General features: G+C 45.9%; 1 protein-coding gene across 1 annotated transcript in view; it reads left to right on the top strand.

Moving 5' to 3' along the window:
* Nucleotides 1–7,853: 7,853 nt before the first annotated feature.
* Nucleotides 7,854–25,735, top strand: part of Kpnb1 (karyopherin subunit beta 1) — a 30,448-nt gene continuing 12,566 nt past the window's right edge. Inside the window, exons 1-12 of the mRNA XM_006971873.4 lie at nucleotides 7,854–8,337; nucleotides 8,435–8,493; nucleotides 10,627–10,809; nucleotides 14,622–14,822; nucleotides 15,776–15,928; nucleotides 17,700–17,759; nucleotides 18,231–18,320; nucleotides 18,775–18,885; nucleotides 20,466–20,567; nucleotides 22,232–22,456; nucleotides 24,084–24,275; nucleotides 25,594–25,724. Of these exons, the coding sequence (XP_006971935.1) occupies nucleotides 8,298–8,337; nucleotides 8,435–8,493; nucleotides 10,627–10,809; nucleotides 14,622–14,822; nucleotides 15,776–15,928; nucleotides 17,700–17,759; nucleotides 18,231–18,320; nucleotides 18,775–18,885; nucleotides 20,466–20,567; nucleotides 22,232–22,456; nucleotides 24,084–24,275; nucleotides 25,594–25,724 (1,547 nt within the window). The 5' untranslated portion in view covers nucleotides 7,854–8,297. The remainder of the gene's footprint in view (nucleotides 8,338–8,434; nucleotides 8,494–10,626; nucleotides 10,810–14,621; nucleotides 14,823–15,775; nucleotides 15,929–17,699; nucleotides 17,760–18,230; nucleotides 18,321–18,774; nucleotides 18,886–20,465; nucleotides 20,568–22,231; nucleotides 22,457–24,083; nucleotides 24,276–25,593; nucleotides 25,725–25,735) is intronic.

The raw sequence follows: 25,735 nt of genomic DNA, 5'->3' as shown, positions 1-25,735 counted from the left end.
TTTGGGGTATCCTGTTGCCCAGGCAGTTCTTGAACTTGATGGCCCACGTGATCCTCTTACCTCAGTCTCCCTGAGTAGCTGGGACCACAAAGTAGCTGAGATTACAGGGATGTGCCAGCACATTAGACTTCTTGACAATTTAGTCTAAGTATTTAATGCATTAATTTACTAAATGTATTCCATTCGCTCAATTCCTAGTCAATGAAAAGGAACCCAGGATACTTGAGACAAGAAAGAACTGCTGGCGGGAACCCAGGAAGGACAGTTGGAGGGGAAGGAGACATTCCAGCCGCAGGGGAATAGCTCATCTGTGCCGGGGTGGGAACCAGCAGACTGTTTTCTCTGTACGACACACACAGCTGGACAGCTCAGTCTGTGATTCTGTGGTTCCTTTGTCCATTTGAGACAGGGTCTCACTATGTAGTCTTGGTCGGCCTGGAACTGGCTATGTAAACCAGGCCTCAAACTCACAGAAATCCTCCTGTCTCTGCCTCCCAAGTGCTAAGATTAAAGGCAATCACCACCATGCCTGGTTCGGTCAGCTTTTAATATTTGGAGTTATAAACAAAAACAGGATTAGATTTTCTCAATGTCCTTGCAATGAACTATTCTCTCATAACAGCCACTTCATCTCATTCCTTGGATATGTATCACTTCTTTTCATCACTAAATTTGCCTTATGTGTCTGTCGTCTAGGGACAAACTGGGGAAACTGGTTGCTTCTTTCTATTATGTGGGTTCCAGTGAGTGAGCTCAGGCTGTTAAGACTGAGCAGCAAGCACCTTTACCCGCTGATCCACCATGGCCTGGCACAACACTTCTGTTCTGCTCGCTCTCTAGCCCTGCTGCCTGGCTGGTTAGTACCCTGGGATTTCCCTCCTTTATTCTGACCCACGTTGATTATCCTGTTTCCTGGATCATGTCTTCTTCTTTTAAATTATGGTTTTGCTTTTGTTCAAATGGGTCTCACTCTGTAGCACAGACTGGTTCAAACTCACGACAGTCCTATTTCTGGCCCCCTAATGCCGCTGTTGCTGGGCAGGCCACCATGCCCGACTGCCTTTCTGTTTTATTTTCCGGTTTTAACAGTCATCCCCCAGCTGGCTCCTGAAACTGTGCAGAGATAGGAAGTTAAAGGTTTTGTGTTTTAATTTTGTACATCTGTAAGTATGCTTACTCAAGTGAATCGCTATTTTGGCTAATTTATACGGTGACAGGTCGTGATTTGTCAGGACAGCCGTGAGGAAAGCATCTCTTGAGAGCGTCTCACCATGGTCTTCCAGCCCAGAAGCAGAGAAGCACGGTGCCTTTCCCATGGTTCTCCGTGACCTGCTTTTTCCCTTGGTTCTTCTGTCTTCTCTCCTTCACTCTTCTCTTGCAATTCTCCGAACACTGGATCTCCCGTGTTACCTTTCTCCCCCTCGGTGTTTGGACAGGATCTCCCTGAGTTACCCTGGCTTGCTACAGCCGAGGCAGGCCTTGAACTTTTAGAGAGCCCCTTGTCTCTGCTCCCGAGTGCTCAGGTTAGTCATGTCCCACCTCATCTACCTCTTGGGTGTGTGTGAATGCAGGTGTGCTTACCCATGTGGGCACAAGTGGAGGCCAGAGCTCTGTATCAAGATGGCTTCCTGAATTTTGTCCCCACCTTATCTTTTGAGATAGGGTCTCTTACTGAACCTGGAGCCTGCCGCTTCAACTAGCCTAGCTGGCTGAAAATCCCCAGAGGTCTGCCTGTCTTCTCCCTGCAGTTCTGGGGTTACAGGTGTATGCTGCCATGACCAGCTTTCACATGGCTGCCGGTATGTGATTGCAGGTCCTCACGCTTGCACAGCAAATACTTACCTGCTGAGCCATCTCCTCAGTCTCCACCTGACATTTAAAAGTGGTTATTTGTCTATTGGTTTTGGGAGGAGTTTGTTTTGTTTGCTTTTCGAGACAGTGTTTCTCAGTGTAACAGCTCTGGCTGTCCTGGAACTCACTCTGTAGACCAGGCCTGCCTCTGCCTCCTGAGTGCTGGGGTTACAGACATGCACCATCACTGCCCAGCTTTATTTATTTTTTAAGACAGGGTCTCTCCATGTAAAACTGTTTTTAGTTCCTCAATTTTATCTTTTTAGCTTTTTGAAGTTTTTTTTTTTTGTTTTTTGAAACAGGGTTTTCTCTGTGTAGCTTTGCGCCTTTCATGGAACTCACTTTGTAGACCAGGCTGGCCTTGAACTCACAGAGATCCGCCTGCCTCTGCCTCCCAAGTGCTGGGATTAAAGGTGTGCGCCACCCCCGACCGGCTAGTTATTGTATTTTTTATTGCATATATTTATGGGGATGTGTGCGCTGTCTTGCTCACCATACTGTAGCTGGGATTATAGACCAGGGCTAGCTACCACAGCGGGCTAGCAACTGCTAGATCTTATTTTTGCGTGCACAGCCCAGAGATCAACATTGGCTGTCTTTCTCTATTGGTTGCTACTTTTACTTTTTTTCTATTTATAAGTATGTGTGAGTGTATACCATTTGTGTGTGAAAGTCTGATGAGATCATCAGTTCCCTGGAGCTAGAGATACAGGCAGTTGAGAGACCCCCAACGTGGGCACTAGGATTCTCTGGTCCTTTGTAAGAGCAGCAGCACTCTTAAGCACTGAGGCCTCTCCAACATCCCACTATTTTTTTCTTTCTTTCTTTTTTTTTTTTTTAGTTCAGTGTTTCTCAACGATGTTGGGACCCTAGAGCTCCTCAGTACTGGAGTTCTGTATGGGTACACTGCTGCACCTGGCCATTTGACATGCATGTTGGGATTGAATTCAAAGTATTGCTTGTGTAGCAAGTACTTTACCAACCAAGTCATCTCCTGGCCCCTTTTAATTTTGGGGGGACAGTCTTATTTTATAGCATGTACTCCTGATTGGCCTTGAGATTGTAACAATTCTTCTGCATCCAGCTACTGAGTTCTGGATCACCCTTGTGCACTACATGGCTATGGGCTTCTAATCCCAATGTCCCTCCTCCGCCCCGAGCACCTCCTTTGCAAAGCTCTCCACAATTCTTTTACCGCAGGCCCCCTTGATTCTAAGTCACCTCATGCCGGAGCCAACGCAGGCACTGCTTCCCCTCCGCTGACTTTAGCACCACACAACAGATGGTTTTGTCAACAGCAAGTCTACAGAGGGCAGAGAGCAACTTGTGGGAGTCACTTCTTTCCTCCAAGTGGGTTCTAGGGTTCAAACTTAAGACGCTCAGCCTTGGAGACAAACACTTCATCCAATGGGGCAAGTTGTGGGCCCAGTCTGTCTGTCTGTCTGTCTGTCTGTCACTTTCTCATCACATTCTCCTTGTGTGTGTCTAGGACTATCATGTGTGTGAATCTGGGTGTCATGCACATGCAGACAAAGGACAGTCTGGACCTAGGCTTCCGGCTAGTTTGAGATAGTCTCTGTTGTCATGAGTCATTGCTGTCCTCGTTGTGTGTCCATGTACCCCAATCTTCTCCACCTCTCATGTCCCCATAGGAGCCCTAGAGTTACAGACACTGGTGCTACGTGTCTGGCTTGTACTGGGTTATGGAGATCTGAACTGCAAAGGCTTTTACACACCGAGCCCTCCCATATTATACTTAAAATGTCCCGAGGCTCGGGGGTTATCAATTGATGTAGTTGAATGTACCAATTAAGGGTGCAATATTGAGGATGGAGAGGGACAAGGAGAGGAGGCTCAGGAGTGTGGGAGGTACCTTGATCCCCGTTCCTGTAGGCTAAGGTAAATGATGGAAAGGAGAGCACAGCTAAGTTATAAAGCATCTCTGAGGTATCAGTCACTCTTCATGCTTCCCATGCTGCATGTTGTCTGTTTTATCCATTGAGCACAATGGGTCCTACATAATAGCACATGCCCATCATCTATGACTAGGAGAATCAAGGCCAACCGGGCAACAAAATGAAACCCTATCTTGAAAAACCAAGGGCTGGAGATGTAGTTCAGTGGTTGAATCACAGTATCTGGTGCCTACATGAGACAATGTGGTCAGGACCAGTGTCACCTGACATCTGGAACAAGGAGTAACAGGAAGGCACTCACCAGGTGGTAATCAGATGCAGCAAAAATTACTAGTTCTGAGGCTACAAATTAAGGACCATTCAAGAAACGGTAGAGTGGGCAAAAGCAAGAGGCTGGGCTAGAGAAGTACTCTGGTTTTTTCTTTGAAGTTTCTATTCCATGTGATGGGTGTTCTGTCTTCATGTGATGTACGTGCATCATGTGTACGCCCATGACCAAGGAGGCCAGAAGAGGGTGACGGATACCCCTGGAACCAGAGTCATAAAGATTATGAACTGCCATGTGGGTGCTGGGAATTGAAGCCAAGTCCTCTGGAAGAGAAGTCAGTGCTCTTAACCTCTAAGCCATCCCTCCAGCTCTTGGAGAAGTGTTTTGTTCTTAAAGTCAAGTTTCTCTGCTTCTGAGGGCTAAAGATGGAAGAGTAGCCCTGCCTTGCTTTCCTGTGAATGCTCCCAAGGTCCTACCTTTCTTGGGAGAAGTGTCCTGTGTAAACAGTGTAGTCTAGACAGGTAGGCAGTCCTTGGATCTCTTTCTCAGCACCTGTGAAACTGACAGTGAACTCTGCCACTCAGAAACCTTGCTGGGGCTCCTGGAGGACGGGGTGGGGGAAGAGCGGGCTCTCTTTCACTGGAGAGTCCAGTGTTTGGAACTAGAAGTGCCAGAGCCTCTCTGCAGAAGCTTCTGTCCGGGGACTTTCCAGAGGGGCCGAATTCTCCCATTTCCGATACCAAAATGTAGGCAGTGTTCAGACCAATTAGGAGCAGGAGAGATGGCTCAGTGAACGCACTGGCTGCTCTTGTAGAGGACCTCAGTTCACTTCCCAGGACCCACATGGTGGCTCACATCCATCTGTAACTCCAGTTCCAAGGGATCCAACACTTTTCTGACCCTGTGGCACGAGGCATGCACATGATGTACAATACACGCACGCACGCACGCACGCACGCACGCACGCACGCACGCACGCAGGAAAAAACATGCACAAAAATCTAAAAGACAAAACCAAACCCCTGAGAACCAGCACTTTTCAGAATGTCCTCTCTTTTCCATGTTGGGACAGAACCGGCTTCATGTATGCTCAGCAAGTGCTGCCTGCTAAGCTTCATCACCAGCCCTTTAGCCCCATTTTACAAGAGGAAAGTACACCTCGAAGGCTAAGAAGAGGGAGACCTGGGAACATGAACTCAAGCAGGCATTTCTGATGTCTGCTCAACACTTAATGTTGAGATTACAGGCATAGAGCATTATACCCAGTTTACGCAGAGCTGGGGATCAAACCCTGGGCTCTGTTCATGCTAGTACAATGGTTAATCTTGGTTTTCAACTTGATTGGCTTGATCAATGAAGAGACTCATCCTCTGGACAGGTGTGTGATGCTATTTCCTGGGCGGATTAACTGATGATGGGGCAAGTCTCCGCTAGAGTGAACAGATTTTTCAGAGGTAGCCACAAGGGTAAAACAGGTCTGGTTTTGTCTGCCAGCCTTCATGCTCTGCTGGGCAGTGTGTCTACCAGGTGGCTGCTGCTGCCATCTTCCACTAAAACCAGCTTATTTTGCCTTCCAACATGGATTGAAGATGAGCAGCTATCCAGGAATCCTCCAGGCCATCAGCACCAGAATGAGACTGTTAAGGCACCCAGCCCTGTGGACTGAAAAGCTACCAGGAATACTAATGCACTAAGCAAACCCTCTACCAACTGATCTACATTCTATCCCCAGCTTCTCCACCACTGATTAAAATCATACATACAATGCAGAACTTCTAGCTGATAGAGCAAGAGGTTGGGGTTAGGGAGCTGGTAAACCAGAGGAAACCAACTAGTTAAAAGACGGTGTGAGGAATGATGGGCCTACACTTCTTGCTGCAAAACTGTCAATTCCTGGACCATAAAAAGACTGATTTTGGGGGCTGGAGAGATGGCTCAGAGGTTAAGAGCATTGGCTGCTCTTCCAGAGGTCCTGAGTTCAATTCCCAGCAACCACATGGTGGCTTACAACCATCTGTAATGGAATCAGATTCCTTATTCTGGTGTATATATAAAATACATGAATAAGGAAATCTTTTTTTTAAAAAAAGAGCCGACTTTTGTCTTAATCAAAGTTATGGAGGTGTGCAAGGGGTGTGTAGGTGTGTTCACATACTCGCACAGTACAGAGAGGGCAGCAAGGGTTAATCCCAGCACTCAGGACTCTGAGGAAGGCAGATTATGGAAATACTGAAGCCAGCTTGAGCTACATACTGAATATAGTGAATCTTAGACCAGCTACAGAAAGGGACTCCATCTCAAAGAGTCAAGGACAAACAAAAAAAACAAACTAAACCAAAAAAAAAAAAAAAAAAAAAAAAACCAAATAAACCCACCACCAACAAAAACATAAAACTCCGATGAATTCAAATGAAAACATTACAATGAAACTCATTTCTGGCCAAGCGTGGTGATGTATGCCTTTAATCCTTGCATTTGGAGGGCAAAAGCAGGTGGCTCTGATTCAAGAACAGCCTGCTCTAACCTAGTGAGTTCCAGGCCAGACAGAGATGAGGCTGTCTTTAGAAAACAAAAACAGAAACCCACACCAAAACCATACTTGAATGCTACCCAAAAAAAATACTTAAAATCAAGGTTAGAGTGAACGTAATCAGAACATACCATATACATATATGAAGCAAAAAACAAAACAAATTGAAGAATACAACAAAGAAATTACAGGTTAGCTGGCTAAGCCAGTCTGTCCTTCCAGAAAACACTATAAAACCTTCTGGGTGCTCCTGAACCCGACTTGCAGACCGGGTACCCAAGTGGGGAGAACGGAGTATCGAGCATATATAGTTAAACATCAGCTTTTTTTTTTTTTTTTTTTTTAATCTCAGACTAGCTCAGGCTGCCTCGCCTTGGAGATACTGAGATTGCAGGTGTGTCGCCACGCCTAGTCAGTACCCATGATCTGTATATCCTTCTATACACATCTTTTAGGTCTTAAGTTTGAGCACCAATGGTTTAAGGTCGCCGTTAAATAGACTGGTCTAAGGACGCGCCTCGGCGAAACTTTTGTAACCGCAGCGGTCCGGACAGGGACTCCAAGGGCAATGAAGCACGCCCGATCCCAGCTCTGATCGAGTCTTGAATCGGCTGTGTGACCTTGGACACGCTCCGCGCTCTCTCTGGGCTCCCGTTTCCAAATCCGCACGTTGGAAGGTGAACCAACCACGTGGTGCTCACGGTCCTGCTCAGCCGAGAGCCTGGCCCACGGCGGACCTCGCAACAGCAGCAGCAGCAGCTTCCTGTGGGCGCGGCACAGGACTTTAACGGTCCCCCTCCCCGCCCCCCCTGAGGCCCGCGAAACCCTCACTTTTTACACCCCGGCCAGGGACCGCGCTACGCAGAGCCCGGTCCGAGCGGCCCGCGCGCAGCTCCGCCCCTCCCCGGAGGCGTCCCGTCGTGCCCCGCGCTAGCATGGTAGGAGTCCGGCCGACTCCCGCCTTTACGCCCGGCGACCCCGGACTCCTCTCCCCAGTTCTCCCGGCGCCCCATCCTATCAACGTCCAGAGCCCCAGCCAATAGGGCGCGCTCCGAGCCTTACCTTCCGCCCGCCCTCCTCCCCGCGCACAGCCGGTGTGAGCCCGAAGGCCTTTACCAGGCCTGCCCAATCAGCAGCCGGCTCTCCCCTGCCCCACCCCAGTGTCCCTCCCCTCGGCCAATGAGCGCTCCCCATTCCGCTGCCCGCCCAGCCAACCGGGCCTTGAGGCCCGCGGGCGAATAGGCGCGCGGCGGCCCTTCAACGTTCACCTTCTGGCCAATCGGCGACTCTGCGTCGCCGCGGCAGCGGCCAATCACCGCGCAGCGCGGCGCCGCCGCGGAGAGGTCCGGCCGGAATATCCCTCCGCCTCCCTCCCTCAATCCCTCTCGCTTCTAGCGATCCGCCTCGCACTCACTGCCGTCCTTCCTTCGTTCTCCCTCCGCCGCCTGAGCACCAGCCGCGCGCTGAGCTGCCCCCGGGGTCCCTCCCCCGCCGCCCGAGGAGCAGCTGCCGCCGCCTAGCACATTAGGAGGGCGGAAGGAAGGAGAGAGGGGAGGAAGGGGAGACAGAGCGCCTGCCCGGAGGCAGCCGGTGAATGGGCTTGTGGTGACCCCCGCCCCCCACCCCACCCTCCCTTCCCACCCGACCCCCAACCCCCATCCCCAGTTGGAGCCGCCGCCCGAGAGGCCGGGCCGTCGTCTTTGGAAGAGTCCCCGCCGCCGTCACCTCCGCCATGGAGCTGATCACCATCCTCGAGAAGACCGTGTCTCCGGGTAGGACTCGGGGCCGGGGGTCGGGCTGAGGTGACTGGGGTGGGGGAGGGGGTGGCCCCTCTGACCCCGCCGCCTCTCCCCATTCCTCCCCCCCCAGATCGGCTGGAGCTGGAAGCGGCGCAGAAGTTCCTGGAGCGTGCGGCTGTAGAGAACCTGGTGCGTGCTGCCCCGCCGCGCCCCATCCCGCCGCGTCCCCATCCCTGCGTGCGGGCCTTCCCGCCCTCCTGGAGGCCCAGGCCTCAGGAACCCACCCCGCCCCATCTCGTCCCCCTTCCCCCCCGCCCGGTCCAACCTAACCCCGCCATCGGGAAGCCGGTGGGTGTGTCCCGCCCCGGGGCCCGCGTCTGTCCAATGGCGAGGCGCGCCGGGGTGATTGCCGTCCAATCGCCGTGCGGCCTGAGGGCGGCGGTGCAGCGGGAGGGAGAAAGGGAGGGAAGGGAAGTTAGGTTGCATGGCGCTGCGTGTTCAGCAAGGGTGGGGGTTGGGGAGCCGGGCCTAGGGGCCATGTGGAAGCTCTGCGCCCTGCTGCCTGCCTTCTACTGGCTGGGGCCGGCTTTTCCTTCCTGTCCCATGGCTCTTGTGGCTGTCTGCACCGACTGCCTAGAGCCCTACCCTTTCCCAGCTCCCTTGGTCTGTGCTCATGGCCACGCCTGGCACCCGACCACCTCTGAACCCACTGCCACTGTTTTTTCTCCCTTTCGTACCCTGTACCCCTCGCCTGAGCTAAGTGTGCCCGTGTGTTAGGTTTGGATCATTAGGGACCTCATCCTTAGGGATCTGTATCCTGACCAGAGTCTGAAGCTCATTCCTGAGATTGAGCCTTATTCCCTGAAGAAATCACAGAGGTGTAAACCTGTTTTTCATATTTACTGATTTAGGAAGTACATTTAAAAAAAAAAAAAAAAAGACTGACCTTTGTGTGGGAAAATGGGAGATGATTGAAATAGTCTGGTGCCAGAACGTTTCTCTTTCGTATCCCTCTTTTAGGGAGTAAATAACAGGGAAGGGTGGATGGTATTGAAAGTCTCCTAAAGGTAGTAAGTAAAAAAACAAACAAACAAAAAAAAACACACAACAACACTGTAACCAAATGTAGTCCTTTGTGATAGCTTGGTAAAATAGTAACATCCATCAAGTGACAAAACCCATTGGTACAAACTGCTTTTCTTTTTGGTATTTAGGTAAGGGACTTTATATTAACCTTTTATCTTTTAACTCACCCCCTTTCAAGCATTTCCTTATTAGTGTAGACTGACAATTCCACTCGTGGTATATTTTGCTGATTTGCAAGGAGATCCTTTACCTTGCTCCTCACACTCTTCAGTGGTACATCATAATAAGCCTTAGGAGTTACCTCCTGAGTTTTTAGAGCTTGCTAATAGTGAGGAAATAGGTCTACTTTTGGCTTCTTTAACTTTCCTGCTTAGGCAGGTTCATATATACCCCCCCTCCTGTGTGTGTGTGTGTGTGTGTGTGTGTGTGTGTGTGTGTGTGTGTGAGAAAGAGAGAGAGAGAGAGAGAGAAGAGTTTTAGAGTAGCCTTTGGGCCTCTTATCTAAAAAAACGTAGGTATTTGGATGATTCACCCTTAGTCCAAAACATGGGAGGGCTTTTGGTATGTGTTGCTATTAAACAAAATGATTTTTCTTGAGACAACTTGTCGTTTTTTATCTTCATTCCCCCATTCTGCTGAATGTTATCACTTGACTTACATCCCTTCTGCTGAGCACTCAGAACTAAACTGCAGACGACTAGGCCCTTACACCTGTTTAGACTTCAATAGATTTCTATTAAAAAGGTCACTTGTACAAGATTCAGAAAGCTGCCCTGAGTTATTATTTTTGGACTAGATTAAAGGTTTTAAAGTGTACACCAGTTTTCTCCCTCCTTTGTCCTATCATTCAGCAAATTGGCAGTACTGGGCCTTCTTACATCTAGTATAACCCACTGTCAGGCTGTCAAATTTGCGTTAATTCTGGGGAGCTATCAGAAGATTGCACAAAGGATAATCTTTGTAGGAAGATCTGGTCTCTTTGTCTAATAAGTAATGCTTACTTTGAAGTGGGGTCTTGTTACATTGCTTAGTTTGTTTTTGTCCTTAAGAGTTTTGAACCCAAGGAAAGCTCTTGAGTGTCGAATCTAGGCAGGTACCACTTCAAATAGATATTTCCCAGTTTGCTGAGAGGTTTTGATTTGATATAAATTTCTTTGGTGTGTGCCTCAGTAATTTAGTGCTCTACAAGGAAGTTGGGATTTCTGAGATACTCACAACTGCATTTTTTCTCAACAGCCCACGTTCCTCGTGGAACTGTCCAGAGTGCTGGCAAATCCAGGAAATAGTCAGGTTGCCAGAGTTGCAGCTGGTCTACAAATCAAGAACTCTTTGACATCAAAAGATCCAGATATCAAGGCACAGTACCAGCAGAGGTGGCTTGCTATTGATGCTAACGCTCGACGGGAAGTCAAGAACTATGTAAGTGACTGTCATATAGCCTAAGGAACGGTGTTGTCACATCTTGGTCATTTGCATGGCTTAGAACTTGACAGTGATATGTTTCTAAGACCTAAACTTAACCTGAAGGTAGAAATTTTGTTTCATTAAGATCTCTCAATGTGGCAAAAGGTATTTGGTGATAGGTTGGGTTCAGCTGACTAAGGTAACCTGCAGCAGTTTGTTAGAATTGGAGAAATGCAAGCCGGGTAGTGGTGGTGCACGCCTTTAATCCCAGCACTCAAGAGGCAGAGGCAGGCGGATCTCTGTGAGTTCGAAGCCAGCCTGGTCTACAGAGCAAGATCCAGGTCAGACACCAAAACTGCACAGAGAAATTCTGTCTTGAAAAAACAAACAAACAAACAAGAATTGGAGAAATGGAGGTTTTGGTGCTGTATATCACCTCCACCTAAGAAATTTCACTAATGTTATGTCTCTATATGTGGAGTTTAACTCAGTGATAGGTACTTCTAGTATCTACAAAGCCTCGGGTTGTCTCCTTATCACCACATAAGAGACTGAAGTATTTTATGTATTAGGGATCTCTAGAATGAAGCTGGGAATTCTTTCCATACAGTCTAGGCTAGCATCAAATTCTTGGTCTTCCTGTCCTCACTTCTGAAGTCCTAGGATTGTAGGTATGTGTCACCACACTGCACTCTGATAGTGTGAGTGTGTGTGTGTGTGTGCGCGTGTGAGAGAGAGAGAGAGACAGACAGACAGACAGACAGACAAGGTATTAAGTAATCCAGCTGGCTTTGAGTTTACAATATTGTAAAAGGGGTGCTATGAACTCTCACCTTCATACTTTTACCCTGAATACTGGGGTACAGGTGTATGCCACCATGCCTGGATTTTCAGAGATATTTTAAAATATTTTCATTTTTATTTATGTGTGTTTATTTATGTTTGGGTGCCTTTGGAAGCCAGAAGAGGGTGTCAGGCTCCTGGAACTGGAGTTGTTTGCCATTGTGAGCCATCAGGCAAGGGTGCTGGGAACTGAATTCTCAGGTTCTTTAGCAGAGCAGAAAGTGTTAACAACTGCTGAGCTGTCGTCTCTAGCAGTCAGGCAGCCCCCGTTGAGCTGTTGAGCTTCAGTGGCCAGTTCCTGTCATGACCCTGTAAGGTCCGAGGGAGAATTAGGTCATTTTGAGTCTTCCAAATGTAAAGAGTTTGCAAATGGGAGTATGGCATTAACGGTACATTTATTTGTCTTGTTTATTTATTTTGGGTCAGGGTCTCACTAGACCAGGTTGACCCCAAACTCACAATCTACCTGCCTCTGCTTCCTGAATGCTGGGATCTAAGGTTTGTGCCAGCATGGCTGGCCCTGTTATTGGTTCTTGTATGTACCAGATTATGAAAAACTTGAGATCTCAACACTGGTTCAGATGATGGGTTTTCAGGAAAATACAGAGTCCTTTGCTGTTTTGTATCATGGCATTTTTGCGAGGTTTGCTGCTGTTGTTGAATTTGCCATGTAGCTAAAGCCCAGGATTCAAACAGGCATGCTTGTCTTCTTTGCTTTTAATTAATAAGGTTCTTTAGTGGCCTGCATTACATGGATAAGGGCCAAAGAAAGCTGGGTAAATCAAACAGCTGTGTAGTCATAATTTGTTGTAGGCATTTAAGATGGAAACGAGAAATTTCTGTGTCCTTTTGCAGGTTTAGATTATGGACATAGTAATTGCTGGATCTCGATGCCAGCTTTAGGCAAATTAGTGTTCTTTGAGGCTGATGCTTCCCCAGCTTTCCCCTTTCTCCTTCAGTCGTGCTTTCTAGTGCCTGTCACTTGGCGTACCAGTTAGGAAAGCAACTTACTTTGACTCTTCCTTGGAGTATCTAAAGCTGTTTCTATCCAAAGTGTTCCTTCTTGGAAATGACATTTTTCTAAAGTGTTTTTAGACAGGGTCTCACTATGTAGCCTTAGATGGCCTCAAACTCACTAGGTAGACCAGGCAGACCTCAAACCCACAGAGATCCACCTGCCTCTGCTTCCCTAGTGCTGGGATTAACAGTGTGCACCACTATGTCTAGCTGTTGTTGTTATTTTTAATAATATACGTGGGAGGGGTGCCCTTTAGTGCAGGTGCCTATGAAGGACAAAGGTGTTGGATCCCTCTGGAATGGAATTATAGGTGGTTGTGAGCTGTTTGATGTAGGAGCCAAGCTTGAGTCCTCTGCAAGTGATATATGCACTCTTAATAGCTGAACTGTCTTTCCAGCCATGTAGAGTAATATTTTAATCCTCTTTCTCTTAGCTGTTGGACATAAATGAAATATAGTTTATGACTAAAAAAAAAATCTCTTTCACTTTCTTTGTTTTTGAGACAGGGTTTTCTCTGTGTAACAGTACAGGTACTCTGTAGCACAGGCTGGCCTCAGACTCACAGAGATCCTCCTGCCTCTGCCTCCCGAGTGCTGGGATTAAAGGTGTGCACTTTTGGAGCTGGGCCTGTCACACTGTGTTCCTAGACTGACTTCTACCACATACCTGGTAGTTCTCTTCCCTTCCCCTCCCTGGTCGGCACTCTGGGCTGGGACTTGAATTAGATTGGGTCATTTCCATTCTGTTCCTGGGAGTTTACCTCGTTTTTCCTTTGTTTCACTTTGTTTTTGTGGTTTTGAAAAGGGATCTCGTGTAGCCCAGGCTGGCCTTGGACTCACATTGTTCTTCTGCCTAAGCCTCCTAAGATTATAGGCATGAGCCAGGGGTACACCACTTACATCTTCGACATATGGTTTTTATTGATGTCCATTTTAGCTCTACTGTTCCTGGAGAGGCTGTAAGATCAGAATTATTTGGTATCAGGCAGATCTGTCAGGGTGGAGGCTGGCAAACATGATACACCATATTAGAGAAAGAGAGTTCCTACCAGCTAATAGCTGCACAGCAGGGCACTAAATGACCTGACCCAGTCAGCAGAGTGGCCTGAATATCTGGCAGCTTCTCTTTGTCCTGTTCGTGCCAGGAACAGTTAACTGTTTGCCTTTGAGTGGACTGATGATTCTTAGTGAGTTCATGGTCTGAATTAGCTGATCATGGTAATGGTTAACTGTGGGCACATTGTGGCTTCATTCTTTATCTGAATCTGTGCCATTACCTTGTATAAATGCTGTGTGGCTGCCATTTCCAATGAGACATGCTTAGTGACAAGTGGGTCTCCATTTGGCATCACCGACTACTTACTTCTTGGTGATGGTTAAGAACAGTATTTTGTTTCTTAGACATACAGAACTTAATCCTCTGAGAGTGCAAGTTATATAATGGTTGAGTCTTAGATTTTTGGTAACATTTAAATGAAGATTTCACTCAACCCCAAACCTTATTGTGTAAGTCAGTACTGGGTTATCGGTGACCAGAAATGAGGTTTGTTCATGTCATTGAGAAAATCACTTTCTTGAATCATATTAGATTAGTGTACTGGGAATTACATTCACCTGGGTGCTGCACAGCTACTCATTCCACAGCCCCGCCTTCCTGTCTACATAAGAAGTCAGTGTCCATAGTCGTATTTTGTTCCCATTGCTCCTGCCTTGCTTTTTCAATGCTCTTCTCACTCTTGAGTTTCTGACGTATTGATTTTGAAGTGAAATGTGAGTTAGGTAGACATTCATTTGGCTGTAGGTTTTGCTTTTAGCTTCTGGATACCCATGTTGCTACTTAAGAAGTCCTTTTGTGGGGTGAGGTGAACAAAAATCACACACATGATGAAGTGCGTGGTGATGGGTAAAAGATGCTCAAAGAGTGTTTTAAATTGATATTCTGTTCTGTCATCCCCCTACCCTCCCAGGTTTTGCAGACTTTGGGCACAGAAACTTACCGGCCTAGTTCTGCTTCACAATGTGTGGCTGGTATTGCTTGTGCAGAGATCCCAGTAAACCAGTGGCCGGAACTCATTCCTCAGCTGGTAGCCAATGTTACAAACCCCAACAGCACAGAGCACATGAAAGAGTCCACATTGGAAGCTATCGGTTACATTTGCCAAGATATAGTAAGTACTTGCTTACCTACTGTTTCTAATTTATGTACTTTGATTCTTTTAGCTGTCATGTGAGTGGGGCTGGGACTCTCAGATGGAAAGACCAACCTGCTGTAGTGCCTTAAAAATGGGAATACTTACTTTGGACCTGTAGTCTCACGTTACTAATCATGCTTTGAAGTAAGGAACGTGAGGTCATGAACTCAGAATGGGGCTGTTGGGTATAGCTAAGTAGTAGAGTGCCTGGCATTTATGAGACCTTAGGTATGATCTCCAGCACAAAAATGAAAAGAACAAACTCAATGGAGATCCGTATGAGATGCTTTGGGTTTTTTGTTGTTTTGAGATAGTCTCTTATATTGCAGGCTGACCTTGAACTCCCTTTCTGCCTCCATTTATCAAGTGCTGGCTCAGGGTTCTTGGGGTACTGTGAGTGTTCCAGTGCCTTTTTATTTACTGCCTGTAAGCCAGTATTCTTGATTGCTGTAGTTGATTTAGTTACTATAACCACAGAAGTCCTAGATGCAGCCCTCCCCGTACCCTTGCTGGTGAGGGCTGTTACTCTTTGGTATCTGTTCAGCTTTGACTTATTACTGGTCCATAACATTTGACATCTTAGACATCCTTAGATGTTGTACCCAGGTCCTTGACTGTTCTAAAGCTTTATTTTGTTTGGCACAGGTGGGAAAAGCCCCAAGACTGCTGCCATCTCTGTATACAAAAGGGAGAAAAGCTAGGGCTTCCTGTGTCCAGAAACATGTTAAGAAGTCAGGGATAATGAGTTTGATTTATTTCAGTTTAATTTTGTACCATTCTGGGGGATATTTTGCAGGTACTTTGCGGAACTGTCCCAAATGGAAATATGTGAGAAATGGCACTCCCTTAGGTAGATCCCATGACTAAAAAGATTGCTAATTAGCCACAGGCATGTTGTTGTGACCATTGTATTTCTCTGCTTGTTTCAGGACCCAGAGCAGCTACAAGATAAATCCAATGAGATTCTGACTGCCATAATACAGGGGATGAGGAAAGAAGAACCTAGCAATAATGTGAAGCTAGCTGCTACTAACGCACTCCTGAACTCGCTGGAGTTCACCAAAGCAAACTTTGACAAAGAGGTGTGTTTCTCTGACACATAGATAAGCCATCAGAGGCTGAGGACTGGAGGACTTAAAACATCACTTGGACTTTTAAGATTAGGAAGTCCTACCTTGTTTAGAAACACTCCTCTCCATTCTAGTTGATGTTTCTTGTGAGGTACTTCCGTGAAGTACATAACTTGATAAAATACCAGATTCATCATGGTGACCATTTTTTCAGTGTAAGATCAGTTCTCCAGGCTGCTATAGAAGCATTCTTCACAGTGTTTCATGTGGCAAACTGTATACCTAGTGACTAACTCCATTTCTCCAATCTCCAGCTGCTAGAACCCACAATTCTCCTTTCTGTCCTGTGAATTCGATGACTAGATACTGCATATAAATACATGAATGGAATCAGACTGCATTCTCCCTTGTCACGTTTGGAGTTACTATCATTTATTGGTGTGGGGGGGTGACACACAGCGAATCAGTCAGAGGACAACTTTTGGATCCGTTCTCTTCTTTCACCTTTACTGGGTTCCGGGGTTGAGCTCTGGACATCAGGCTTGCTCAGTAAGCACCTTTACCCACTGGGCCATCTCACCAGCCTGGACTGGCCTATTTGTAGCTAGTTTTGTTTGTTTGTTTTTTTAACTTGGCATACTGTCTTCAAGACTCATCCATGCATGACAATTCTCTTTTTAAGTCTGGGTAAGACTCCTTTGCAGGAATGTCCTGCATTTGGTGTATTAAGCCATCCGTTTTGGCTGCTTCCACCTTCTGGATCCTGTGAACAGTGCTGTTGTGAACATGCGTGTGTGGATGTTTTGAGAGCCGATTTCAGTTCTTTTTGGCTTGTAGTCAGAAGTGGAATTACTGAACCATATGGTCTGAGAGTATTTGGGGGTTCCTGTTTGTTGACACCTTGGCTCAGTTCTTTTCATTTCTTGGCCTTTGAGTGGAGTAGTGAGGTCTAGGCTACCACAGCAAGCTACTTTGTGTGTGTGTGTGTGTGTGTGTGTGTGTGTGTGTGTGTGTGCTTTACTCTTGTTCTTACGTGAGACAGGGTCTCGCTGTGTAGGCCTGGAGCTTAGAGAGCCACTTGTCTCCCTGGTGCTGGCATTAAAGGTGTGTGCCACCAGGCCCAGCTTCAGAGCTGACTTAATTTTAATTGGCTCAGAAGTGGAATTTTCCTTTTAGGTCACAGGTGATTTAGGAAGGGTAATGATGAAGTTTACTGTTTTGTTTTTCCTTTACCACATTTGAAATGAATTTGTCAATTCACAGAAAAAAAATTTTGTCTCTGAAATCAAATGTTCTGAATATTGTTAAATTTTTTATTTTGTGGAACAAGGTCTGGCCTAGAACTCATTATAGAACATGCTAGCCTCAAATTCATAGAGATCCCCCCACCTCTGCCTCTACACATGTAATACTATGCCCTGCTAATCTTAAAATTTACATGTGAGGAAAGTGCTTTTCCTATATGTAGGGTTTTTTTCTCTCTCTCTTTTCACTAGCTGTTGTTTAAACCTTGTGACCTACATCTTCCTATCTGCCTTCTCTCTAATACCTTGTTTGGGAAGGTCACCTTGGTAATTAAAAGATTAAAGACCTCTTTAGAGGGAAGGGTCATATTGAAGACACCAGAGGCAAATTGCTTATAGCCTTTATTGCCTAAGGGCAGGGTGATAGGTTGTACCAGAGTGTTACAGGGCCTTGACATGGTGACAGATTTTCTTTGTAGAGTCTTGAAACCTTCCTACATGGAGTTAAGGCGTTCCTAATGCTCTTTACCTTTCTGCAGTCCGAACGGCACTTTATCATGCAAGTGGTCTGTGAAGCCACACAGTGTCCAGATACAAGGGTAAGTTTGTTGCTTTTATGAAAATTGTCTCTCCTTGTCTTCCTAGGAAATGCTGGCTCTATCATCCAGTTTGAAATTTAGGGGATCAGTGAATTAAACTAGTCTTATTAATTAAAGTTTTCTCCAATGGGGACTATTACCTTCTTAAAGGTTGAGGAGGTTTTGATCACCTTTGCTGATTTAGTGCCATGAGTTGTTCCCGTGATTATCTTCATTGTAGACATGGAAGTGGCATTGCTGTTGCTGTACCCTAAACTTGAGCCTTGAAGTTAGTGAAAGGAGCATGTTCAGTCTAGTGAGCACTAGTGAGTGTAACCCTGCTGTGGTTTTTGTAGGGGTTGGTAAAACATGATGGAGGCAGGATAAGAAGGAGATAGTGAAAATGGAGGGGACAGATTGATTAGGGTCATTGACAGCATTGTTCAGGTACCCTTAGTTCATGAACTCTTCCTGTTTAATCTGATCTTAAAGGTACGAGTGGCTGCTTTACAGAATCTAGTGAAGATAATGTCATTGTATTACCAGTACATGGAGACGTATATGGGTCCTGCCCTTTTTGCAGTAAGTATTTTATGTAATTTGAACTTGTAACTAGTTGCAGGGCTCATTATTTTTAATTGCTATTTTGTAATTCTGTGGGTTTTTTTTTTTAACTCAATATTATGTAGTCCAGATTACTTGAGTATGGATGTTAGGGCTTGTTATTTATTTTTGTGAGACATTGTTTCACACTAGTTCCAGTTGGTCTGGATTTCACTGTTCAGGATGGCTACACCTCTTAAAGGGCTGGGATACAGCTATGAGCCCTGCCATGAATGCCGAGAAAATGTGTACTAACTTTGGTTGTTTAAAAAGGTCTATTTTTGCAAGTCTTTCCCTCTTTTTGTTGCTTTTTATGTCAGACTAAACTTCATAGTTTGTGTTTTTTTAATCTTGAATATCTGGTTGAAAGGATGTCTAACGTGAATCGGTACTTACTTGGGGTCTGGGGTATCTTTCTCATTTTTTCTTTAAGATCACAATTGAAGCAATGAAAAGTGACATTGATGAGGTGGCCCTACAAGGAATAGAATTTTGGTCCAATGTCTGTGATGAGGAAATGGATTTGGCCATTGAGGCTTCAGAGGTGAGCCTGGGGTGAGCCTCTTTGAGAAGAGCTGCTGTCGTGCTTACACGTTTTGTTTGTGGGTATCATTCTTCTGGAAGCGTTCCATTCTGACTGGGCTACTGTCCCTGCAGGGTAGAGCCTTTTCTGCTAGCCAGATCCCTAAGTAATCCACAGAGCATGCTTTTGCCCGTTCCAGGTATTCACACTGGTAATTCCGCTGTGAACACAAGGGGGCAGCAGGTTGTCGGTTTATTGAGGTGGCAGCTGACCGGAAGTTTTTCCTTTTTGAAATATCTCTCCCCTCCCTCCCTCCCTCCCTCCCTCCCTCTCTCTCTCTCTCTCTCTCTCTGCTTTTCAAAATAGGGTTTCTTTGTGTAGTTTTGGTGCCTGTCCTGGATCTTTCTCTGTAGACCAGGCTGGCATCGAACTCAAAGAGATTTGCCTGGCTCTGCCTCCAGAGTGCTTCGATTAAAGGCGTGCACCACCAGCGCCCAGCCTTTTTGAAATACAAGCCCAAGTTGCATAACTGGTAACTTACTAGCTCTGGAGAAGGAGTCAGATATGGGGAGAGGAAGACTATCTTTAACTTGGAGCCCTGACTCTGAAGCTCTGCTTCCAGCATGGCCTTCCACACTGTCTTCATGTCACTTGTGTGCACCTCTTGAGCCAAAAGAACATTATCTATCAGATTTTGTTGGCTTCTAATGTGCATTGCTGTGTGTGTGTAGAGACCAGAGAATGGAGACCAACCTCCAGTGTTAACCCACCCCGTGTGTGGGGTTTTTTTTTTTTTTTTTTTTTTTTTTGGAGGTCAGTCAGTTATTTCATAGGACTTGGCTTGCTGACAGTGCTGGTGGCTGGTGGCTCTGCACCGCTGTGCCAGGATCATAAGCTTGCAAGTCATACTCACCTGGTTTTTTGTTGTTGTTGGTTTGTTTTTGGAACGGGACCTTGCTGTGTAGCGTTAGCTGTCCTGGAGCCGACAGATCCCCTTGTCTCTGCCTCCCAAGCACTGTAATTGAAGGCATGCACCACTCCACTCCACAACACACCCAGTTGTTTTGTTTAATGTGGGTTCTGGAGATGGAACTCTCCAACCCTAAGTTGAGTGTTCTGCCAAGTGAGTTATCTTTCTAGCCCTGGATATCAGGTTATTAATATGAATTAACATATTCAAGGATGATACACACACACACACACACACACACACACACACACAGGGTTTCTTTGTATAGCCCTGGACCATGAACTTCTGATCCTCTTTCCCCCATCTCCAAGTACTGGGATTCTATGCCATGCCACCACTATGCCTGACTTATGCTGTGTTGGGGAATGAGCCAGGGCTTTGCACATGCTAGATAAACACTGTAGCAGCTGCAAGAATATAATTCTAAAAGGCTGACTTGTTCTTTAATAAACATGCATATAATGCATAGATGTATGCAAGATGTGCTACATGAATCTCACTGAGGTTGGTAAAAGTGTAAGCAGTATCTCCAAATGTCCCAGTGACTGTTACCATTACCATTACCTGTTTGAGTTCTCACTGTGCTCCTGGAATGTTCATTACAGCTAGCTTACTTTGTGTTTCTCCTTAGGCAGCAGAACAAGGACGGCCCCCTGAGCACACCAGTAAGTTTTATGCCAAGGGAGCACTACAGTACCTGGTTCCCATCCTCACACAGACACTAACTAAACAGGTGAGCTTCCTGACTGGATGAGTGAGAAACCTTATTTAGGGTGGGTTGGTTGCAAGTGGAACAGTTTCCATGGAGGACATTGGCAACCATCTGATGTTCTGTTGTAGATGACTCAGGAATAGCTGAGCTAAGGCACTGAGTCGTCTGTGAAAAGACTATGCCTGAGTATCCTGTATGCCTTGGTTGTGAACAAATACACTGCTCTGATTGCCTGAGTGCTGTAGTATCTACACTAATGAGACGTGTTCTGTATAGGTTGCAGTAAACACAGGTTGTTGGCGGTGGTGCAGCTCAGTAGTAGTAGGAAGCTTGCCAGGCATATACGACACCTTGCTGCTGCCCACTGCCTCAAAAGAAAAGGAAAATGTAGAATTGATGGGCTACCTTAAATGCCTGTTTTTGGTATTTGTAATATCTTTGTGAAATCATTTGATACATTTTGTTTTGGGAGTGGTGGTTGTTTGTTTTGGTTTCTTTGTGTAGCCCTGGCTGTACTAGAACTCAATCTGTAGACCAGGCTGGTTGACTTCACAGAGATACCTGCCTCTGCCTCCAAGTGCTGGGATTGAAGGTGTGCGCCGCCGTGCCCAGCCAGAAGTTCTTTCATGAGCACTGTGTCTGTTTTGCCACTGTTGTCTTTCTGTTGTAGTCACTGCAGTATTCTTGGTGGAGTGTGAAATATGACTAAGGGTCTGGCAGCATCCTGAAGGAGCAGCGCTAGAACACTGAGCGCTCTGAGTATTTTGCACAGGAATATAATTGCTTTAGGGGTGTACATGCTTCTCTCTCCATAGAGCAGTCTCAGAGTGTAAGATAAGGATAAGCTTTTGTTTGATACCTCTAAGGTTCTCCTCCACCCAAACCTTGTGTGTTTGGTCTCTGTATGTCTGTACACCACTTGGGTGCCTGGTACTCTTGGAGGCCAGAGGAGGGCCTCCTGGAGCTGGGTCTTGAACCCCGGTGCTATGGAAGAGCAGCCAGTGCCTTTGACCACTGGGTATCTCTCCAGCACCTACAGTGGTTGTCTTTAATATTTTTCCTCTTGGATATATTTGTTATGTTTTTTTCCTGTCGAACAGATTTTTATTTATTTATTTATTATTTTTGTCCTTTGAGACAAGCTTGCATGTAGTCCAGGCTGAAACTTGCTATATATAACAGGATGGCCTTGAACTTTCGGTCCAGCTTCCACCTACCAGTACTGGGATTACAGGCATGTGTTAACCTGTCTGCTTTATGTGTTATTGACACCCAGTCCCAGAGCTTTGCAAGCACTCTACATTTCCAGCTCCTGCTGTTTTGAGACACAGGATATTTGTACACCTGGTTGGTCTCAAACTCATGACTGTCTTCCTTCCTCATGACCTCAAGTGTTAGTGTCCCAGGGGTTTAGTGTCCCAGGTGTGCCCCACCAGGCTGGGCAGTTGATCATTCTTATATTTAGCTGGAGTTTCTTCATTCTCGTTGTGTGTAATAATTAAGCTGAATCTTCTTCCACCTGCTTCTTAGATTGACATAGGCTATGGTGTGATAAAACTTGGAGAAAAATGAATGTTTTATATTTTATTTGATTCCCTGAACATTAAGCTCCAATGATGCTTAGAAGTCTGTAGAGAGTGAATTCGTGAAACAAAACCCTACTTAGTGTCACCTTCTTTCTCCAGGATGAAAACGATGACGACGATGACTGGAACCCTTGTAAAGCAGCTGGGGTGTGCCTCATGCTTCTGTCCACCTGCTGTGAAGATGACATTGTGCCGCATGTCCTTCCCTTTATTAAAGAGCACATCAAGAACCCTGACTGGCGGTACCGGGACGCAGCAGTCATGGCTTTTGGCAGTATCCTGGAAGGGCCAGAGCCTAATCAGCTCAAACCACTAGTTATACAGGTACGGTCTAGGGAGATTTCAGAGTTTGTGTGTGTGTGTGTGTGTGTGTGTGTGTGTGTGTGTGTGTGTGTGTGTGTGAGAGAGAGAGAGAGAGAGAGAGAGGATTTAAACTACAGTCACTCACAAATGTTATTTTCAAGTCATTAAGTGGTAGGTAGCATAGACCTAAGTCCCACATTCTTGTGGAGATTAACAGGTTAATAGGAGGCCGGGGCGACCAGCCTTACTTAGCTGGATAATAATGAGACCAGCCTGTGCTGAGTGACACTTTGCCTCTCTCACTGTAGTTGCCCATCATTAAGGGTAAAATATGTTTAACTTTTTAAAATTAAGTTATGACCCAGAAACTTAAAAAGAAAAAGGTCAACTTTAATATATTAAGTATTAACTTTAATATATTTTTACCTGTTTGGAAAACAGGATGAGTTATCACTGTGAAGATTGCCCTACAGCTATTTTTAATGCCACAAATAAGCATTTTTCCTGTTGATTTAGGACTTTGGGACAGTCTCAACCTATATCCCAGGGTAGCCTTGAACTGGTGGCTACTGCCTCAGCTTGTGAGTGCTGGCAATATAAGCATAAGCTGCCATACCAAGTAGCTCCAAACCCCAAGGCTCATAATGTCTTCATGCTTCGCTTAGCCTTCCAAGTGAATGAGAATTACAGTGTGGAATACTATATCCAGTTACCCTATGGTTTTTCTTTTTCTTTTTTTTTTAATTATTATTCAGGGTCTATTGTATGCCTCAAATTAGCTATGTGGCCTGAGGCTGGCCCTGTGAACTATAGATCTTCCTGCCTCTTCTACCCACATACTGGATATAGGCTTACACCATCATTCCCATAGTCTGGATGGTATTATTATTCTAGTCTTTGACAAAATTGACATTTATGTTACGATGCAGTCTTTTTTGGAAATGTTTTTATTTTCCTGGTATAAATGATAGAAGACCTCATTGTAATTGAGCTTTGTGCATAAAGAGATCAGTCTTTCAGGGTAGAAACTGGTGCCTTGTGACTACTTCTTGGGGTCTCTACCTGACTAAAAATAATTACGAATAAACTGCTTGAAAGTATCCACCGTAAACTCTTTAATAGAATCCTATAATGGGATTTGATGAAGGGAAGAGAATTTTTCCCTACGCCTTGCCGCCCCCCCATCCCTGATTTTTTAAGACAGGGTTTCTCTCTGTAGACCTTGCTGTCCTGGATCTCGCTCTGTATAGACCAGGCTGGCCTTGAACTCACAGAGATCCGCCTGCCCTTGCCTACTGAGTGCTGGGATTAAAGGCGTGCGCCACCATTGCCCAATGGGAAAAGAACGCTTTACACGTTTTGTTTACTGTTACTATTTTGTTTTAGAAATATCTATTTTCAGAATACCATGGTCATATTTTACATTAAAATCCTGTCGTTATATGGGGAAGGATGTTTATATTTCAGATGAGGTCTGGCATCAAATTTGCTACATACGGTAGCCATTGATAGACTTAAATTCCACAATCCTCCTGCCTTCTTTTCCCAAATGCTGAAATTACAGGCATGTGCCACAATGTCCAGTAGTATTTATTCAGAATAGTAGTCAGCACAAATTTAAATTTGTTTTGCTTTATTGAATTTATAGGCTATGCCCACCCTAATAGAATTGATGAAAGACCCCAGTGTGGTTGTTCGAGACACAACAGCATGGACTGTGGGCAGGATCTGTGAGCTGCTCCCTGAGGCTGCCATCAATGACGTCTACCTGGCACCCCTGCTGCAGTGCCTCATCGAAGGCCTCAGTGCGGAACCCAGAGTGGCTTCAAATGTGTGCTGGGTAAGGGGTTTTCTCTGGTGAAGACGGGAGCTTGTCCCGAGCCACTGGGAAGAGAGGAGAATGGGGGAGGACCTGCTCTGGATTCTCTCTCCTGGGATCTTCAGTTAGGATCTGGGGAGATGGCAATTCTAGAAGCCCGGGGAGCTGTTGACTTGCACTGATTGGTCTCATAGCACTTACAGCATCCTGGGGCAGAGAGACTTTCTGGACTTGCTTTTCTCCTTCAGTTGCTTTCAGACAAGACATTCTGATTAAAATGCAGATTTTGCTATAAAAGTAGGAGAGGGATGGAAGCAGGAAGAGGTGGTCAGCCTCTGCGCTGAATCACTGTAGTTCAGAGTAGAAAGAAGGAAATGGTGGGATTGCAGGAAGAACTCGGCTGCTTAGGGAGTTGGGCAGATTACTAGGCAGTACGTACAATGTAAATACTTCAAAAATGTTTTGGGTTATATCATTTTCTGTCTATAAGTGTCGTGTCTGTGTGCATCATGTCATGTGTACCTTGTGTGCCTGGTGCCTGCAGAGGTCAACAAAGGGTATCCGATTGCCCGGAACTGGAGTTGTAGATAATTGGAAGCCACTTTGTGGGTGCTGGGACTGAATCTAGATCCTATGCACAACAGGAGTCTTCTTTACTTTTGAGACAGTCTCACTCTGTAACCCAGGCTGGCCTCAAACTCAGAGAGAGTTCTGCCTGCCTCTGCCTTCCGAGTTCTGGAATTAAAGATGTGAGCCACAACATCTGTTTAAATGTTTAGATTTTTTTCTTTTCTTTTTTTTTTTAAATTATGAGTGTGTGCTTATGTGAACGTTTTTAAGAAGTTTATTAATACAGCTACTTCCATATGGAATTTTTTTTTTAAATTTCACATACACTGGTGTTTTGCCTGTGTGAGGGTGTTGGATCCCCTAGTACTGTAGTTAACACATAGCTGTGATCTGCCATGTGGGTGCTGGGAATTGAACCTAGGTCCTCTAGAAGAGCAGCTGGTGTTCTTAACCAGGGTGCTTACATGATCAGTCCCTGATGGATTCCCATGCCTGGAGTCTCTAATGTCCATGATAGACAGCGTTGCATTGTGTTGTCATAGAAACCTGTTGAGGGGAGTGGCGTGTGCTTCCTCCAGAACAGTGTCAGAGCCCCACCTCATGTGGGTGCTGAGTAATGAACTTTTCTTGATGACCTTGACAGGAAAAGTCGGAGATTTAACAGCAGTTTGGTTATAGGTTAGAGAACACTGTTCAGGGTATCTTAAGGGGAAATGAGACTCCTACTGTGGGGTTCCCGTGGGACTGATCTTAAGTCTCTGCATTCCAGGCTTTTTCCAGCCTGGCTGAAGCTGCTTATGAAGCTGCAGATGTAGCTGATGATCAGGAAGAACCGGCCACCTATTGCTTGTCTTCTTCCTTTGAACTTATAGTTCAGAAGCTGCTGGAGACCACAGACAGGTAACCGATAA

This window comes from Peromyscus maniculatus, chromosome 8 (genome assembly GCF_049852395.1).
Source record: "Peromyscus maniculatus bairdii isolate BWxNUB_F1_BW_parent chromosome 8, HU_Pman_BW_mat_3.1, whole genome shotgun sequence".
NCBI lineage: Eukaryota > Metazoa > Chordata > Mammalia > Rodentia > Cricetidae > Peromyscus > Peromyscus maniculatus.
This window is presented reverse-complemented; position numbering and strand designations above follow the sequence as displayed.